At 44.4% G+C, this 18,368-nt stretch overlaps 1 protein-coding gene across 1 annotated transcript; it reads right to left on the bottom strand.

Moving 5' to 3' along the window:
* Positions 1-3,415: 3,415 nt before the first annotated feature.
* Positions 3,416-17,509, bottom strand: scfd1 (sec1 family domain containing 1). Its single transcript, XM_086151030.1, has 25 exons — positions 17,429-17,509; positions 16,394-16,464; positions 16,118-16,206; positions 15,819-15,909; positions 15,526-15,648; positions 14,988-15,075; positions 14,806-14,895; positions 14,664-14,719; positions 14,457-14,542; positions 14,123-14,222; positions 12,803-12,942; positions 12,639-12,729; positions 12,300-12,373; positions 11,964-12,045; positions 11,457-11,553; positions 11,189-11,259; positions 5,769-5,848; positions 5,604-5,666; positions 5,284-5,359; positions 4,659-4,712; positions 4,135-4,187; positions 4,010-4,043; positions 3,837-3,902; positions 3,633-3,701; positions 3,416-3,550 (listed from the first exon to the last, which is right to left on the bottom strand). The coding sequence occupies exons 1-25, from the start codon at positions 17,457-17,459 to the stop codon at positions 3,527-3,529; spliced, it is 1,899 nt and encodes a 632-aa protein (XP_086007156.1). The 5' UTR covers positions 17,460-17,509; the 3' UTR covers positions 3,416-3,526.
* Between the last annotated feature and the right edge of the window lie 859 nt (positions 17,510-18,368).

Raw genomic sequence — 18,368 nt, 5'->3', positions numbered from 1 at the left:
AATCAACAAAGGAAACTCAGAATCTTCCAGATCTCAGCAGAAGATCAGCAGAACGTCTGGCTTTGGAACCAAAAGAACAACAAAACGGAACGACAAACCGCACCACGTCAGGGAGAGAGCGCTCAAGAAAAACATGCTCAGAAGATGCTCTAAAGACGAACGCAACCTGAACGCGTGTTTATCACCTTTCGTCTTAAATAACAAAATAAAAAATGGCTATTAAAAAAACATCCCAAAGTCTCAGACCAGCATATTTTGGTTTCAAAACAAATTCATGAATTCATCCTTCTGCTCACAGGTTCAGGGGATGGAGCCACCCATTGCTGTCACCAGGGTGAGAGGTGGGGCTTCACCTGGACAGATCAGCTGTCAGTCACCAAACCATTAATTCTCATTCACAACTGCAGACAGTTTGGAGTCTTCATTGAACCTACTGACTGTTTTTGAGTCTGGGAGGAAGACGGAGAACCTGGAAAGACCTGGTCCACCACAGGCATGCGGAACGCCATCTGTTTTGAAGTCTCGTCTCTTTCACTGACAACGACGTGTTTTCGGTGTTCCCATTGTTGGGGCGAAGTTATACATCATGTGACCAATGTTGGTCGGAAGCCTGAGAGCACAACATCATTTCAGTTTTACTTCTTAATTGAAAATGAAACCGGAGAATAAAAGTTCCTCAGTGCCGGCAGTACGTTTGAGAGACGAACACCTCATGCTTAAAGTTCTTCCACTTTTCTTTTGAAAAGACACATTCTTCCCATAAAGAACCAAGAAATTGCCAATGTTTCCATCCTGTTCTTGTCTCCTGGGCCCATGTTGTCCCGGTGTCCTCGCACGGGGAGGGAACCGACAAACAGGTGGAGAAACGAACCGATAAGATCTTGTTTTCTGTTTTGGGTGGGTTCTGGACGCATTCCGACCCGGACGCCGAGGCCAGGATGTTCCGCCGCTGCTCATAAAGGTGCTTTTGTGGAGAAGAAAAAGACGACATGCTGTGACAGAGAACCTGAGTGGCTCGTCTTTCAGAGAAGACGACCCTCGCCAGCTGCTGGAACGCTCCGCGTCAAACCCCGACATATCGTCTTCCCCCGATCCCAATCACTCGGAGACACTTGATCCGCCAACAAATGGCCCTTTGTTCGACTCGTCGCCACCGAATGCTCATCCTGCACGAGCAGCCACTCATGAGGTGGGAGCCAATCAGATGCTGTAAATACAGGGGACGGAGCCTCCACACCCAGAATCACCTGCTGGTAGATTTCACTGGATTGTTCTAGAACTCACTGGACAAACATAGGAAGCTCTGAGAACTACTGAGGACCTTAAGAGCAACTGAGCAGAAATTATATAAAAACCATCATAATAAAACATCCAGAAAATGAAGACATCTGGAAAATCAGCTCAAAAAATGGGGTCGATTCTAGAAAAATGCAAATCTAACTATAAAGATCCAAAAAAAGTTCAGGAAATATCAGCAACAGATAAAAATACAGATTCAAGGATCAGATCTGGAAAAAATATAACTCCAGAAAAGGGTACAAATATGATAGTGGTTATGGGAAGGTTAAAAACTTCTAAAATATTCTAAAATGCAGCTATTTTCAAAAGACATCTCTTTTTGAGTTTTTCCATGACCAAAGGCCGATTGTCCCTAATGAGATGTCCAGGTTAGCTTAGCTTAGCTTAGCACAGAGAGTGGGAGTAGAGGGAAACTGCTAGTATGCTGTTCTGCATCAAGATCAATTTCATTGACTCTTTGAAAACATCATCTTTTCAGACACACAACTATTAGAATTGGAAAAAAAAAAAGTTTCCAATGTATCTCCGTTTATTATTTTGTGTGAAGGTTCCATTGGTGGGTACAAACTTGCATAAGTGTTTTACGATGTTGTCAGACCTTCATCCATTTCGCTCAGAAGAATAGCACCTCCAGGTTCCCGCTCCTCTCCGTCGCCAGGCGATCGTGTCCCGGTGGGCCGAGTCGATTTATTGACCCGCTCGCAACTTCTGGAGCCGGCTCCCCCTGCAAATCTGAGAACGATCTGAGAATCCGCCACAAACGCACCTGTGAATAAATCTCACTTGCAGTTCTGGAGAAAAAAAATAGTTGCAGAACATTGAATGATGACCATTCAAGATTTTCCTACAGTTTTGTCTCCAGATTACAGAAGATCCAATCAGAAGGAAGACATTTGTCTTCCCACCTGCCAGACAGGTTCTCTGGAAGAGAACAAGTGGAACCGCAGGAAGCTGGGCAGAACCAGGCAATCAGAGAAAAAATGGCTAACGGCTGGCCGGAACCAGTTCCAGCGAGTCGACCATTTGTAAACAGGCTAATTCGCCTGTCAGCTTCGGGTTGTGATCGCGTTTCTGTATGTTCTTGTGGTTCTGTGTGATGCTTTTTCACTTTCAGTTGTTGAGAGGGAACCGCCAGATTTTCATGTTCTTGATGACAGAACTGAAGATCGGAATTCCGATAAAGATTTGAATCTTTAAACGGTTTCTTGGCCCAGTACTTTTTCAATTCGCAAAATGAAATTTTTGGCAAAATGTGAAGTACCGCCACCGCAGTGCTGGAGAGACACCTTTGACCCCCTTGACAATGATGACATCGGCGTGACGTCACATCGAGGTCCCATGATGAGATTACAGCTGTAAAATCATCAAGGTGGAACTGAGGGGATTTATGAATTTTCCAGAAGGTCCCCTTCAAAGATGTGCAAATACAGGTGAAGAGCAATAATCCTAATAGGTTGTCATGACAATGGGGGGGTAATCTACAAGGAGATGCGGATGATTTACAGTGTTTCGGCCAGACGTTCATTTCCCAGCCTGGTTACCAAACACTGTGCAGATTAAAATGCCTCGATGACTTAATCCTCTCATTGATCTCCTTGTTTTTGCAGCGACGGCGCGGCAGCAGGAACATGGCAGCGGTGCAGCAGTCCCATGTGGTGCCAGGCTGCCACGAGCATGATGAATGATGATGATGGTGTGTGTGTGTGTGTGTGTGTGTGTGTGTGTGTGTGTGTGTGTGTGTGTGTGTGAAATACCACGCTGGCGTCCGGTTAAAAAAAACTTTCCAGGCTGAAGGAAAAACAGTTAATGAGAGTTAAATGAGGCAGAGATTCCAACCTGCTGGAAGATGTGTGTGTGTGTGTGTGTGTGTGTGTGTGTGTGTGTGTGTGTGTGTGTGTGTGTGTGTGTGTATATATACACTCCTCTCAAAGTTACTTCTCATTTTATAAAAACTCAAACTTTTCTGACAACATTTTTGAGAAAACACTAAACATTTTTTAGGTCTGAAATCATAAGGAGAAGCTCCACATTTGATCAATAGCCGGGACTGCGTGTTTAATCGAAAGGTACCAGTGAGAAGATGTGGAGAGTCTGGGTTTGATTGACAGGCCTGATACGCGTTTTACAGTTTATTGGTGCAGAGACAGTGAGATGTTGATAGAAAACACAGGTCACATGATGGCGGCGTCTTCCTTCGCGACGGGCAGCATCTATGATGGGGGGGGAGTCACTTCTGTCCAAGTTGGGCGAGCTATAAATACGCAAACACACACACGCACTCATAAGAGAGCCATGCACAGCAGTGATGTGTGTGTGTATGTGTGTATCCTTACCTGTTTGATGAATTGAGCAGCGTTGAAGAGTTCACTGCAACCATAAACCACTTTCTTCCCCTGTTTGGACTGAACACACCCATGCACAACACACATGCGCGCGCACACACACATGCACACACACATCTGTTGAGTTTGACTGGATGCAACTCAGCAGGAACTACTACAGGAACTACTTAGTACTGGCAATAGAAGTTGGAGTACCTTGGCGTAGTCCACCAAGTTCTGGTACTCGATGTAGTTTCCCCCTCCGACCACAAACACAATGGCCTGAAAAGCAACCGATTACCCGATGAAGCTGCAACGTCACACAACTTCTCTTACGGTGGACCTGATTTTCAAGTAGAACAAATAATGGAGGCTTTTTTCCATCTCACCTCCTGGAATGGATACTTGTTCCTGGGAATGGAGCTGAGGAAGAGGAGGAGAAGATAAGGTGCCTTACAGCTTCTCTGACACTGACCCTTGTGACCCCACAGTGATGTCAAGGTCATGGTCCTACCTCTCACTGCCTCGCAGCATCTTGGGATCGAAGTACCGATAGTCATCTGTTTCCTGGCGAGAGAAACGTCATAAAAACATCACAACAACCTTCGACCATTCTTTAAAATAGCCTTATTCTCCACACATTCATTAATTTATTCATTATCTATCACTTATCCTACATTTATGGTTACAGGGATGCTGGATCTTATCCCAGCAGGAAACCAGAGGATCCGGAGGAAGACTGCATAGACACGTGTAGAACAGGCAAATTCCACACAGAGAGGATCGCTGTGGGAATCCAACCAGGGTCCTATGCTGCACTCATTTATTCATTTTTTTCGGAGATTATCTATAATGAATTATTCTTATTTGGTCTGTTCTTTAAACTTCCAGTTTCTTTGTTAAATTCTTTATTTAATTTTTTTTCAGTATATTTAATAAGATAATAAACATTCTATTCATGATACACCAGGTGAAACAGTGACCACACATAAACACACACAAGGTCACTGTCTACTTCCTGAGCCTCTGCAGACTCACTGGATGAGACTTCATCTCCATCAGGTTGTCCAGGATTCGAGTCACTGGGAGGTTCTGGAAGGACACACACACACACACACACACACACACACACAAATAAACACGTTGATAGTGGGTGGACTAGAGGTCATAACAAGGCAAGTATTAACATTCTCTAAACAATGTTGGATTCTAACCTCACATTCTCAACTGTGAAATTATGTTCAAACATCAAGCTAGTCCTTGCTTCAAAAGATAAATAACTCATGGAACTAAAGATGATCAACACAGAGATTAACTAATAAACTGATAGCTGAACATCGCCTGTTCGATCCATCAGTTTTACTCTTCTGTCATTCTTCCTCACCATCCTTCTCCATAACTATCACTCATTATTATCATCAATCTTCACAATCATGCTTCTCTATCAAGATCACTCTCCATCATCACTTTTCACCATCAGCACTCTTCATCACTAACACTCCTCACCGTCATTCTTGTCACTATCACCCTTCAACACTGTTACTCTCCGGGGTGGGTAGAATAATAATCAGTGTGTGTGCGTGCGTGCATGTGTTTGTCATGTAAGCAGAGCTACATCTCTTAACTCCAGTTGCTAACAGTAACTGAGGCCAGCTGGACTCACATGCTGCTTGAGAACCAGGTTCTTCACGCCCTCCATCACAAACTGGGAACCTGTATTCATCACTCTGGAGAACAGCCTGTGGTTGGGGGAGGAGGAGGCAGAGGAGGACAGGGTCAGACTGGGGTCTGACAGAAGGAACATTTAGACCTTTTTCCACAGTGTCATTTGTGAAGGTTCCTCTTGGACTTTGCTCTCAGAACCGTTCCACAGGGGAAGAGAGCCAAACATCAGTTCCATAGGGTATAATCGTTCGCTGCCATATTTCAACCGAGCTTCACTCACTCACTCACTCACTCACACGCGAGCGCAAAAGAACTCACCCCATGGGTTTGACGCCGCTGTTGCCATAGTTGGCAGGCGTAGCAGCCATCTTGGTGAAGGCCCTGTGGAGAATAAGTCATCTTAATCAGTTGATTCAACATCAAACATACAAAGGGAGGCTAGGGAGTTGGGGGAGTACTAAGGGGGGGTTCTATCCCACTCACTTCCACTGCTTGATGTAGTTGAGGGGTGAAAGGTCACAGCCGGCGTCCCTCAGGGCGCTCCTGTACTGCTCCAAGTCTGACTGCAAACACAAGGACAATGTTCAGACGACACACAGAAAATAGTTCAGTTTGACAGACAATTTTAAGGTCAGCCATTGATTGGGTTTTACATCCATTTTTTGAGGGTTTTAAGTTGAATGGTTTCCTTTCAGGCATTTTGCTGAACTACGTGTTTGTAATACTCAAGGATATAATTTGCTGGTCTTATGGATTTACTGGCTTATATGTTGATTTTTATTTCCATTTACCACTTCGGGAAACCTCCGGCCTATTATTTTTTCCAGTTATTCTAAAAAAAAAATGTTTCACATTGAGAGAAAACTTCTAAAAATGCCAAGATTCTTCCAGGAGGAACCTTTCAACAGTTCTCTGGGAGTTAAGGCGGGGAACTCAAGCTGGTTCCGATGCTGCAGTTTGTCTCCCTGCGTGAAGACAGAAGCACCCCGAGGACAGCGGCCCCTTGATTTACCGGCGGGCGCTAGATCAAGTCGAGCCTGCGTTAGCAAGGCTGTGATCTTCATCACGGCTGGAAACACAACCCTCTGATCCATGTCCTCAACTCAGAGTTTCAGAAAAACAGATGCTTCAATCTCTGACTGCAGCGAAGGGAAATCATAGCATGAACTTAGTGATCAATCTAGCAGCATGACTCGCTGAAGCCCAACGTGGTCCTGTAGAGTGTTACCATTGGATGAGACAACGAGCGGACCATCTCAGGGCTTCGAGCTGGAACCACAAACTCCTTTGTCGGTTGATGATAATTACAATGGAACAACATGCATTCACCTTTCTTCTAAAGAGACACGAGATATTTCAGTTCGACACCTTATAATTACCTGAAACCCCAGAAACAACTAGGAAGGATCATTGAGAAGGAGCCTAGAAGATTACTTGATCAGGACTTCAACAGAAATGGTCTTTTCTGCAAGTGTTCTCAAAACAAACAAGTCAAAGCAGATCTTTTTTTTTTGGGCCCATTGTTCCACACCATGTTTGTAGTGCCATTAGGGATATTTGTATCAATGCTCTGCCCCATGTTGATGGTTTGTGTCCTTGCCATGAAGTGATGCCCGTTGATTCGTTCAATGATCAGCCTTTTCTTAAGTGGTTTGAGGAACAAAATAGTTCTGCGGCCAAGTTCTTCTAAAACAAGAACTCAAGGCAGGGAGGTGCCCCTTTCTCACCTCTGGACACCTCTGACAATCGCTGGGCAAGAACGAAGATGGCATCTAGTTGTTTCAGTGTATGTCTAATCACCAATCAGGAAGAAAAACATGGTCGGGAGATGGAACCATCCCCACCAGATGTCAAAGCGGAACACGATCAGTCCAGGTTCCATGTTCCACCACCAAAGTGTCAATACGAGACATCAATGTAGAAAAAAACAAATCAAATTGAAAACAGTTGATGTAATGTGACCATCAGGTTCGTGTTACAGTGTCAGAGGAGAACAAGGTTCTATCCGCCGTAACTCAGTGAGAGAACTAACTCCAGGACATCTAGTGCGGCAGGTTCCTGGAAAAGCAATGGTGGGAAGTCAAGCGCCTGATGCAAACTTCCTGCGTAGGGTGAAGACCAAGCAGCGAATAAGATCCAGGGAGGTCGAAGGTTTTAGCGCCGCTGGGACTCAAGAACGACCACGTCTGATTAACGGGAGGAAGAGGAGGGTGGGCGTGGAACCATGATGTCAGGGCGATGAGGAGGGAAGCGTCAATGAAGAAGCTCCTCTTCTGACAAATGTCCTGGAACAGTCTATCCGTCAAACTCAAGTCGCACTGTGATTGGTCTGAGGGTCACATGACTGTCCACCAGGGGTTGGACTTCAAGTGGCTGCTCTTGTACTTAAAATCCTAGTTGTTCCAATTCCAATGCCAGAATGTTACGTTCGAGAAACCGAATACGGTTTCTGAGCATCGGACGGGAAGCTTGGAAACACAACAGAAAGCCAAAATAAACCGCCAGTGGACGCAGATGAGCGGCCAAACAGCAAGCAATTTGTTGCTCACATTTGGATGAATCTGTGGCCACCAGGTATGATATGTTCCCGGTCAAATGAGTGGAACCGCTGATGAATCTTCCAGATTAAGGGGGGGCTACAGTAGGCGACCTCTAACTGATGGCCAATGTTATAGAAACAGAGCTTGTTGCAATGTATTTTAGGCATCCGGCGTGGTCGGTTTCAGACATGGTGGAGGTCTGGAGGTCTAGACACTTAAAGACGGAAAATGGTGGGTGATGGAGACGGTCTGTGTGCTGCTAGTCAATTACATCACTCTCTAAAGTGAGGTGCTAAGGTTCTAAGGCCCTTTGCCGCAAGATCAACACCTGAACACACCGCTGTGGCTTCTGGGCTGAAATTCCTTCTATTTTCTTTACAGGAGAAACAAGAGCAAGGGGAAATTAGGAAACGGGAGAGGAGAAAAACAAAGGAGGTCGAGAAAAAGAATCAACTGGCTACGTTTGTCTCCGACTGAAACATGATCGAGAACCGAGGCGACGAAGATGGAAAAGGGTTCCTTCAAAACAAAGGGTCAATGTGTCAGTCAAACTAAGACACCGATCAGGGAATCAGGGTTCTGATTGGTTCCAATTCCATCAAGGACTATTGGAACAGAAGATTTAAGGACAGGGTTTTTTCCTGATTTAAAATTGACAACACCGATAAATCGACATTAAGTTTCGTGCCACTCAAGTTGTAACAGGCTCCAGAAATGCTTGCCATGGAAACACTGGGTGTCAGTAACTGAATAGTCGGCAGGTGTTTTTCATTTCGGCATTCGTTTTCCAGGTGAAATGTTCAGGTAGATCAATGATTCATATCACACCTACAAAATGAGCAGCGCCAAGAGGGATTATTTTAGCAACAGGATTAATTTTGTGTATCAATGCAGTTTGAGGGACATACAGGCAAGCAGCATCCAGGTACCTACAATATTTCACCTCCTTGATGACAATCAGAGGAGCTTTTTCTTTTTTCTCAAAAATTTGAGTATCTCATGAATTGAAGTCAGCTTCTTCCGGAGAACGTCGTAACCAGGTCAGCGAGAAGGAGAATCAATGACGCTCAGTTCAGACTCAGGCGGGAATAAAATACAAATGTTATTAAGAACATAAATATTAGAATAAATTAAGAAGGTAATAAATATGTGTGTATGTGTGTGTGTGTCAGGGGGACGATTTGTCCAGAAGCCTTAGTGACTGAGTTCCTGTCATCAGAACTGACGATCCAAAACATATTTGAGGAGCTGAAACTGGAGAAACCAGGGCAAGTTCTGCTGTGAAGGTTGCAGCTGTATCTGGTTCAGTTTGTCATCCAAGGGCCTCAAACCCTCCTTTGTGTCTGTGTTGGCGCCAATGCAGGGGGACTTCCTGTGGTTTCTGGTCCGGGGTCGTCCACACGCCACCCATTTATTTAGCCGCCAAGCCCAACATTTGGTGGTTAATTCTGGCTCTTCCTGTTTGGCCCGGCTGAGTTTTCCCTGGCGGTTCTGGAAGTGATGGATGAAACTCTGTATTGTTGTGTTTGACAAAGGTTTGCCAGAATCATCCGGGCAGCAGACGGACCACAGCTCCATGACGGAACATTGGAGGTGTCGAGGGCACCTGGCCTTCTCGGGAAGGTGAGGTCCACTGGTCCTTCAGTTGAAACCTGCACTGAATTCTGGTGAAACCCCAGAACCCCGTCCCTTCCTTGTTCTTTGGGGAGCATCGAGAACTTTCTGCTTCCCGAGTGTCTTAGGGAGGAACTTCCGGAGCTTCGGATTCAACGACTTCCCTCTCAAAAGAGAAGCATCACAATGCTCATTGTTGTTCCAACCTCCATCATCTCCACCCACTATTTAGAATGTTGATTTGTTCTAGCATGTTCTTTCATTCCAGTCTTTGTGAAGACAATGATGATAATACTGGTTTCCATAAATGCACGATGACCCACTGTGTCTGTGGTTACGACTGTTAGCAAAGCAACAACGGTCCAAGTTCTTTGTTTGTTCTGTCTTCCTCCCACAGTCCAAAAACATTCAGTAGGTTCAGTGAAAACTCTAAATTGTCCGCAGGTGGGAATGAGAGGACGCATGGTTGGATGATTGAGAACTGACCCATCCAGGCTAAACCCCGCCCCTCGGATGAATTCACTTATTTGTTATTTTACTTTGAGGGCCGTGACTTGGGCTGTTTAACTTCCGGCAAGGACAGCTGGAGAGCATCTTTCATTTTTGAGCGAATTTTAATTTTCCTTTGTTTTCAGAGTGAAGTCAGAGCTCCTGGTTGAGACTATTCTCTTCATAAGACAAATAATACAACCTTTGACATTTGACAGAAGAGCTGTCCTGAACTCAACCTGCTGGCAAACATCACTTTGTTGCTGCTTTGTTGTAAATAAAGTTGTTGTTCTGGTTACATCTGGTTCCTAAACAGACGATTGACCACTTCTGCCTGACCATCAATTTGGTCACCAGTGTGGTGACCTGCTCCAGACAGAAGGTTCAGACCGATCTCTCAGTAAGTTTCAGGTTCCATGCTGTTTGATCCCCGAAGATATGAAAATGGAACGAACCAGTGAGCAGGAGAGGAAGGTTCTGCTCAGAGAAAATGCTGGAACATGATTTGTTTGCTTGGTTCTCAGGCTGTTTGGTTAGAACCAGAAAGTTCTGCAGGCTCTGTCTTGTTGTTGTTTGTCTCCTCACTTTTTACTCCATTCCAACTTTCTGACAAACTGGAGGAAATTCCCTCCCGGCGTTCCAGAGAGATTGTCTCCACCACACGGAAAACCCCTGGATTGAGTCTCCCATTGGGAGGTGTAAACACATCCAGAAGCCACCCTGACCTTTGAACCCAGTGGTGTCAGCGTCACTGTATTTTGTTTTTATTTCTCAGACTTTGGTTCCTGGAAGTTAACAGTCTCAGAATCCTCTGAGTCTCACTGTGTCTGTCACCGTGTGTGTATGTGTGTGTGTCAGTGTGTGTGTGTGTGTGTGTGTGCATGTGTCTTGGCTTCACAATGTGTGGATCTCATCGATGTGTGAGTGAGGAATGTGGTTGTTGGAGGTGAAGATGAAGATCATGTTTCGGCCCCTCACACCACTCCCGTTAGCTCTTCTTCATATTATTCCTTTGACACCTGACAGGCCTGGAGCTGCAGCCAGCCACTTTCCCTACCCAAACTTCCACCCTGTTATTGTGTTATAACCTTGACATGGAGCCATTTTTCGAAACATTATGGAGGGAAGGAAATCCCTAATGATCAATCATAAGTCATCAAAAATGATAAATACATGACCTGATATTGATCAGCAGCAGAAGACATGTAACCCAATTACAAAACGTGAAAGGTCAGACAGGTGAGTAATGTGAAGTCTTACCTCAGAGGGTGCCTGCTGAGCTGTGATGTAGAAAATAAGAAACAACCTCATCTTGTCTTCAGGAGTCCCAGCTGACACACACACACACACACACAATAAATCAAACTCAGATTAAATTTTTCTATTGCCAATCCTCTGTATTGATCTAAGTTATTCATCCAGTCTCTGCCTGTACTTCTTCTGTTGACCACAAGGGGCTTCAGCGTGTGTGTGTGTGTGTGTGTGTGTGTGTGTGTGTGTGTGTGTGTGTGTGTTGGTGTGTTTGTACCATCGGGGTCACTGATGATGTCCAGCAGTGACTTGTCCAAGGTCGACTTGCTCATCAGTTTCTCTTCATACTCAAAATAAACATCCAGTTTACGACTCTGAGGAGAGAAATTCACACACGAGCACGCACGCAGGAACGCACGCACGCACGCACGCACGCACGCACGCACGCACGCACGCACGCACGCACGCACATATTGTGGTCTCAGTAAACAAGCACTGTTGTTTTGTGTTTCAATTGTTTTTTGTCTTGAAGAGTCTGTTTCTACTCTCTTTTTAAAGTCATGTCTTCTGGTAATGCCCCCCCAACACACACACACACACACACACACACACACACACACACACACACACACACACACACAACTCTCTGAGCCCCCGTCTTCATTTAATTGGTCACAGACATTATAAACATCCACTTTCATTGCAGGAGGGAATATTTCTGCTACTGAGGGTTTTTATAACCTACTGTGTGTTACCACAACCCCCCCCACACACACACACACACCTTAATGTGGTCAAGGACGGCCGTTGCCACATTGGTATGAAGGTCTATCAGACGCTTCTTCTCCAGCAGCTCTGGAAGTGAACTACACACACAGAAAAGCACACATCGTGATACAAGTGATAGATTACATACACACACATGCACAGCACGTAGCCTAAGTGGGCGGGGCTTGGTGTCCAGTGGAAGTGTCAGGCAACATTCTACAGGTACTCTGATAACTTGACTTCTGTTTTTCCCCAAAAACCAGCTGGTCTAAGTTTCTTATAATATGTCTTGGTGTTGACATAAACACACAAACAAAGTAACTTAGTGTGTGTGTATGTGTGTTTGTGTTACCTGACAGCGGAGGTGAGTTTGGCTGTGTTGTCTGACAACATGCTGATGGCACCTTCATCCTCTCCCTCTAAACCCTGATCACACACACACACAAGCACGCACGCATGCACACACACACACACACACACACATACACAGTTGGACTGTAAGGACAATTGATAACTAAACCTCAATATCTGGTCAGCTGAAGTCTGGAGCACCTGGGGGCATTGCAGGCTCTCACTGACCCTCTGCTTCAGGTTTTTCAAACTCAAACATGAAAATGCCCCAGTGAATAATCATCAGAAAAGGCCTAGAAACTCCTTTTAAAATTATTTCCAAAAACCCACAATGTCTCACCATAATGCTCTTCAACCGTTTGACTTCATCCTCCTGGGCTCGGTAGGAGTCCAGCTCCTCCTGCACCGACTCCGCCACCTCTGGGAATGGACTACAGAACAGCCAATCATACCATAGTGCACAAATAGCAGCTCACTGGCAGCCAATCAAAGCGCTGTTCTCACCTGCCCTTGAGTTTCTGCCAGAACTTGTCGGCACCTGTGAGGTCATATGTCTTCCTGCTCTTTCTCTTCGGACGGGCGCCAGCAGGTGAAGGCTCCACCCCAGCGCCCTCCTCCATCATCACCCGGTTCAGGTGGAAGTCCTAAGGACACAGGTGGTAAAGAAGGGGGGGGGGGGTGTCACATCCTTGACCTTTGACCCCAAGGCTACTAAATATAACTAATGCAATAAAACGGATACTCTGTACCTCCTTTGTAACTGTTTCTAACTATTTTCACATTTACTCCTGATAGTAGTGAAATGTTACATTTCTATTCACATTGACAAAACTTGAACAGCTGAAGCCAATCTAATAATAACTGTGCTTTCTCATTTGATTTGATATATTAAATTAGAGATTTAAGGGAAAGAGGAACATTCAGAGTAATGCATTTTAAGTAATCAGACAATGGAGTGTCCTATTGTGACTGCAGATATAGAACGAACTAACTAACTAACTTACTAACTACAAGCAAAATAATTAATCTTTATATATAATTGGTCAAGAACTTCAACTGAAGTGGTTTCTGGTCAAAATGAAAAATACATGACTTTTCACTCTGTTGCTCTGGACTGTTGACCCTGAGTACTTGAAATCCTCCAAGATCAAGAAGTTGGAGGATTTCAAGTACTTCGTCCAGAGCAATGGAGCATGTGGAAAGCAGGTAAAGAAATGGGTTAAAGCAGGTTGGAATGGGTGGAGGAAAGTGTCAGGGGTACTATTCAATAGAAGACTATCAGCAAGAATGAAAGGAAAGGTATACAAGACAGTGGTGAGACCACTGATGTTGTATGGTTTAGAAACAGTGATAATAACAAAGGACAGGAGGCAGAGCTGGAGGTCGCAGATATAAAAATGTTGAGTTTCTCTTTCAGAGTGACATGGATGGGTAGGATCAGGGACTAGAGGGACAGCATATATTAGATGTTTTGGAGAGAAAGTAAGAGAAGCCAGACTGAGATGGTTCGGTCATTTACAGAGGAGGGATAGTAAATATACTGGTAGACGGATGCTGGAATTGGAGCTGCCAGGTAAGAGTAGCTTTATGAATGAAGTGAGAGATGATGTGAAGGTAGTTGGTGTGAGAGAGGAGGATACAGAGAATAGGGTTAGATGGAGAAGGTTGATTCTTTGTGGCGACCCCTGAAGGGAAAATTCAAAGTGAAAAAAAGAACCGACAATAAACCGGAATGCTATTAACATCAAAGAGAATAAAAGCTGTACTTATAGTTTACTTGTTAAACAAAGTCTGTTTTGTGTGTGTGTGTGTCTGACAGCTCACCAAAACATCATGGATCAATGCCTGATAGGTCCAGGTGTGGTGGAGGGGCGTGGCCATGTCCACATTTCGATCCGCCAGAACAAAGAGGGGCCTCTGGAAGCTAGAGGGGAGGAGAGAGGAGGAAAAGGAGGAGTAAGTGAGAGGACAGAGGGGAGAATAGGCAAATAGAAACCAGTTATTAAGGTAGTAAATTAGGACAAAAACAGTAAGTGAAAAGAGTGAAGGAAAGAGATGGAAAACAGGAGAGAGGGACAGAGTTCAGTTCAGGATCATAAACATCAGTCCTGCATGTCACAAAGAGCAAAGCATCCTAGGAAGCTGAGTCAGTTTCTACCTGAACTGTCCAGCGGCCATGTTGTCTCCGGTGAAGAGGCTGTTTCTGGCATCACGTAGGTTCTCACGCAATTTCTTATCTAGCTTCTGTAACCGACATAAACACACACAATCAATTAGGTATTATATATGAAGTTAAAGCCTCCATGGTGACTGACTTGATAAGGTAAAACTGACACTTTGACAGAATTCATGGAAGTGAACTCACCACAGCAACCATCTCTGCTGCATTTCCACGATTACAGCGGATTATGGGAACTGCGCCTGCAACAGAACACAATATACATTGTCATCCATGCAAACTTTATACACACACTTCAAGCGGAGGCAGTGGATGAAGGCAGACTGACCGAGAGTGACAAAGAAGCAAAAGAGGCTGTCGACAATGGTGTCCATGATGGCCTCCATGTCTGTGTCCTGGATGTCCCCTCTGTTTATGGCTCCACAACACAAACACACACACACAGTTAGCCGACACACACTGGCCCTTCATCATGGTGATCCCACAAGTGTGTGTTGGAGTGTATGTTACCATGGTAGGAGATAAGCTCCTTGTTCTGGTGACAGAGGATGAACATGTCGTCCTCGAGAGTGATGAAGTTCAGGTACTGATCATATACCTAAAAAACACAAATACACACTGAATGTTGCTAAAATGAAGTTAAATAGTCTTACAGTTAATTCGATAGATTCTTGTATGATCTTTCAAATTTTACCTTTATTGGTTGACTATATTTAGATTTATCATCAGTTTTGGGTTTCTAGGATTTTAAGAATACTCATCCTCTCAATTTTTTTGTATTTCCTTAGTAACATAGAGTTAATAAAAGAGTGTTTCTTTCTCAACAGTTATGAACCATTTGAGTTCACAACTGTTGACTTACATTTCTGTTGATCATGTGACGAAGTTGGAGCGCTAGGATTGGTGTTTCTGACTAAATGTATTCTGGGAGCTTAAGTTCACTTTTGGCTAAAGATCCAGAAGTAGGTCTTAAGTCTTGATCAGTAACTTGGGATCAAGTGGGTAGTGTGACCTCTGGGAATCACGTGAGAACTGTAACCATGGTAACCTTGGTGACTTGGCTGACAGCGTTGGCGGCAAGAGCAGCACTGGCAATGTCCTCCAGTTTACTACGGCTGATGGCTGAGATAAAGTTCAGGTAATAAGACTCGTACAGCTGATTCCGCAGGTCCTGCGAATGTAAGCATACACACACAAACAAAAAAAAATGGCTCTGAGAAGATTTCCAAAAATTAATTGAAGAGCAAACCATTTACATAACAACTGCTGTGACCTTTGACCCCAGCAGCAAAAGCAGAACCTGATAATATCACTGTCTCCAGATAAAAGAGGGAACCTCACCTGACAGATCCGGTCAATGTTCTCCTCTGTGGGCATTATGAAGTAGATGGCTGGAACATCGGGGATTGGATCTCTGTCCGAGTGAAGCAGCCTGGCACGCGCACGCACACACACAAACACGCGCGCGCGCGCACACACACACACACACACACACACACACACACACACACACACACACACACACACACACACACACAGGTCAGGTGGGAAGAGGTAAAGCCTGCACCTGTATGTGTGTGTGTGTGTGTGTGTGTGTGTGTGTGTGTGTGTGTGTGTGTGTGTGTGTGTTAGTGTCTCACAGGTGCAGTGTGATGCCCATGTCCCTCAGCTCCTTGACTGACAGCAGGGGGGAGATGATGTCCTGACCAAAGCGATCGTAAATCAATACCTTCAGATCAACAAAAACAGAGGTTAGGGGTGGGAGCTGCGCCCCTACTGGAGGATCCACCAAACTGCATCCACCTGTTTTGGACCTGTCCTGTTCTTTTGATCAGTGAATTAATTATCATTTACAATTATGTGACATCTTAATGACAGTTTCCACGTTGAAATTAATCGATCCGTGTGCATGTTACCTTCCATACTGGTTCAGCAGCTGAGTTCTTCAGAGGAGGAGCATTGAAATTCAGCATACGCCTCAGAGCGACTGAAACACACACGCACACACACACAGACACGCACACACACACACACGCACACACACACACACACAGACCTGAACATCTTGATAGGAGATGACATTCCTGCCAGAGATTACTTGTTAATCAGACTATAATTTCATGAGTAAATGAATTGCCTTCTTTGTCTTTGCTTTTACCCCTTTTAAAAAGGGACGTTTTGTGTCAATGATGCCATGATGGGACCCTTTATTTTGACCCAATAAACCTATGTGTGAACATTGCATGCTCGTGTGTGTCTGTATGTATTTCACATCAGCTTTTCCTAAAAAAGAAAGCAATTTTTTTAAACATAAATTTTATAATTGTATCAATTTCCGATGGATTGATTGATTGGTCAGTGAGTCAGTCGATATTTACTCTACTAGATATAACATGAATTGAAAGACGACACAGTTCCTCCAAAATTTTTGAATAATTTGTGAGACGATATCAAAATAAGAGGAAATATTTGTATGAGTACAAATACTGCGATCGCCGCCTGATACTGTGAATTACAACTGCCAAAACTAATATGAGAACAGATCGATATCTCAGTCACTGATCAGCTGATCATCAGATTATCCACCGATCTGTGAATTGGAGACTGGGCTCCTGAGGAGTTCCAGGCCGTTGGCATCCGGTTAGCTCAGCCGGGGAAACCGGAACTTCATGGACAAATAGAGCTTTTAAGTCTTAAGCTGAACGTCGTCATTTCACGGTTTCCATCGTTCACAATCAACGTGAACCGTTTCCACGGTCCCGCGGAGCCGCTGTGTTGGAGCCGCTCGCCGGGGAAAGGGACGGGAGGGCGGCGGCCGGTTCGAGCCGCGGGAGCCCTGAACAAACACGTCCCGTCACAGCGGCGGACGTGTAGACAGCCGAAGACCCGGTAGTGCCGAGAGCCGACCGTAAACCAGAGAAAACCGAGGGAAAAAAGTGAGTTCGACGGACCTGCCTGCTTCTCCCGTACAGACGCCGCCATGTTGGATGTTGTTGGTGACGGAGCCACTGATGACGTGGCAGCACGGTGACGTAGCTGCGTCATAGAAACAAAAGACGTCTCACTTTGAGCAGAATTTTAGGAACCAAACTCCAAGTAAGTATGGGTGATATCTCCTCCAAGTATGGGAGGAGATATCACTCTGACGGTGTTGTCAGGGTGTGAAATGAAAGAGGGTGATGACAGTTTTCAAACTCTGAAATATAAGAAAATTATCGTCGCCCTCTTAAAATAAGAGCTTAAGTCATTTTTTCATACTTTTCAGGAAACACAAAAAACTGAACCATTTGACACATTCTTGACATAGGCAATTTCTACTAAAGGGGTAGAATGGCACAATCTGTTCAACTGAGGATGTAGGCAATTTTGCCAGTGGTAGTCAGCATTATGAGGAGATGATTTAGGCAAAAAAAACATTTTAGTAAAAAAATGACTCAAGCGATTGTTATAAGAGGGTGACATTATGTTTGAGTCTTGATTTAAAATTGTTCTTACGAAACATCAAGTGTTGAATTCATCTCATTTATACTTGGATCAATTATAGAATATATATATGTCTTTATTAATGCTGTCTTTATTAATCCCTTGTGGAAAGTAGTGATCCTATGGATTGACCCAACATGTCTCAGCATCTTGCTTAACAACACTTCCAAAGGCTAACTTGGGAATCCAACCAGACCCAAAATGACCACGCCACCATCTGATCCCCATTACCTAAAATTTAACTTTTAAAGAAGGAACTACATGTACAAAAGAACATAACAATACAAAAGTATTGTTCTGAGGCTTTTATGTCACACACTCACTTCAATTTATTGAAGTCCCTCATCCTTCTAATCCTAAACTGGATTAGAAACTAGAACGTTATTAGTATGAAACAGGTGTACCCTG

This window comes from Fistularia commersonii, chromosome 1 (genome assembly GCF_037954325.1).
Source record: "Fistularia commersonii isolate RoL2024-O1a breed Wild chromosome 1, RoL_Fcom_v1.0, whole genome shotgun sequence".
Classification (NCBI taxonomy): domain Eukaryota; kingdom Metazoa; phylum Chordata; class Actinopteri; order Syngnathiformes; family Fistulariidae; genus Fistularia; species Fistularia commersonii.
This window is presented reverse-complemented; position numbering and strand designations above follow the sequence as displayed.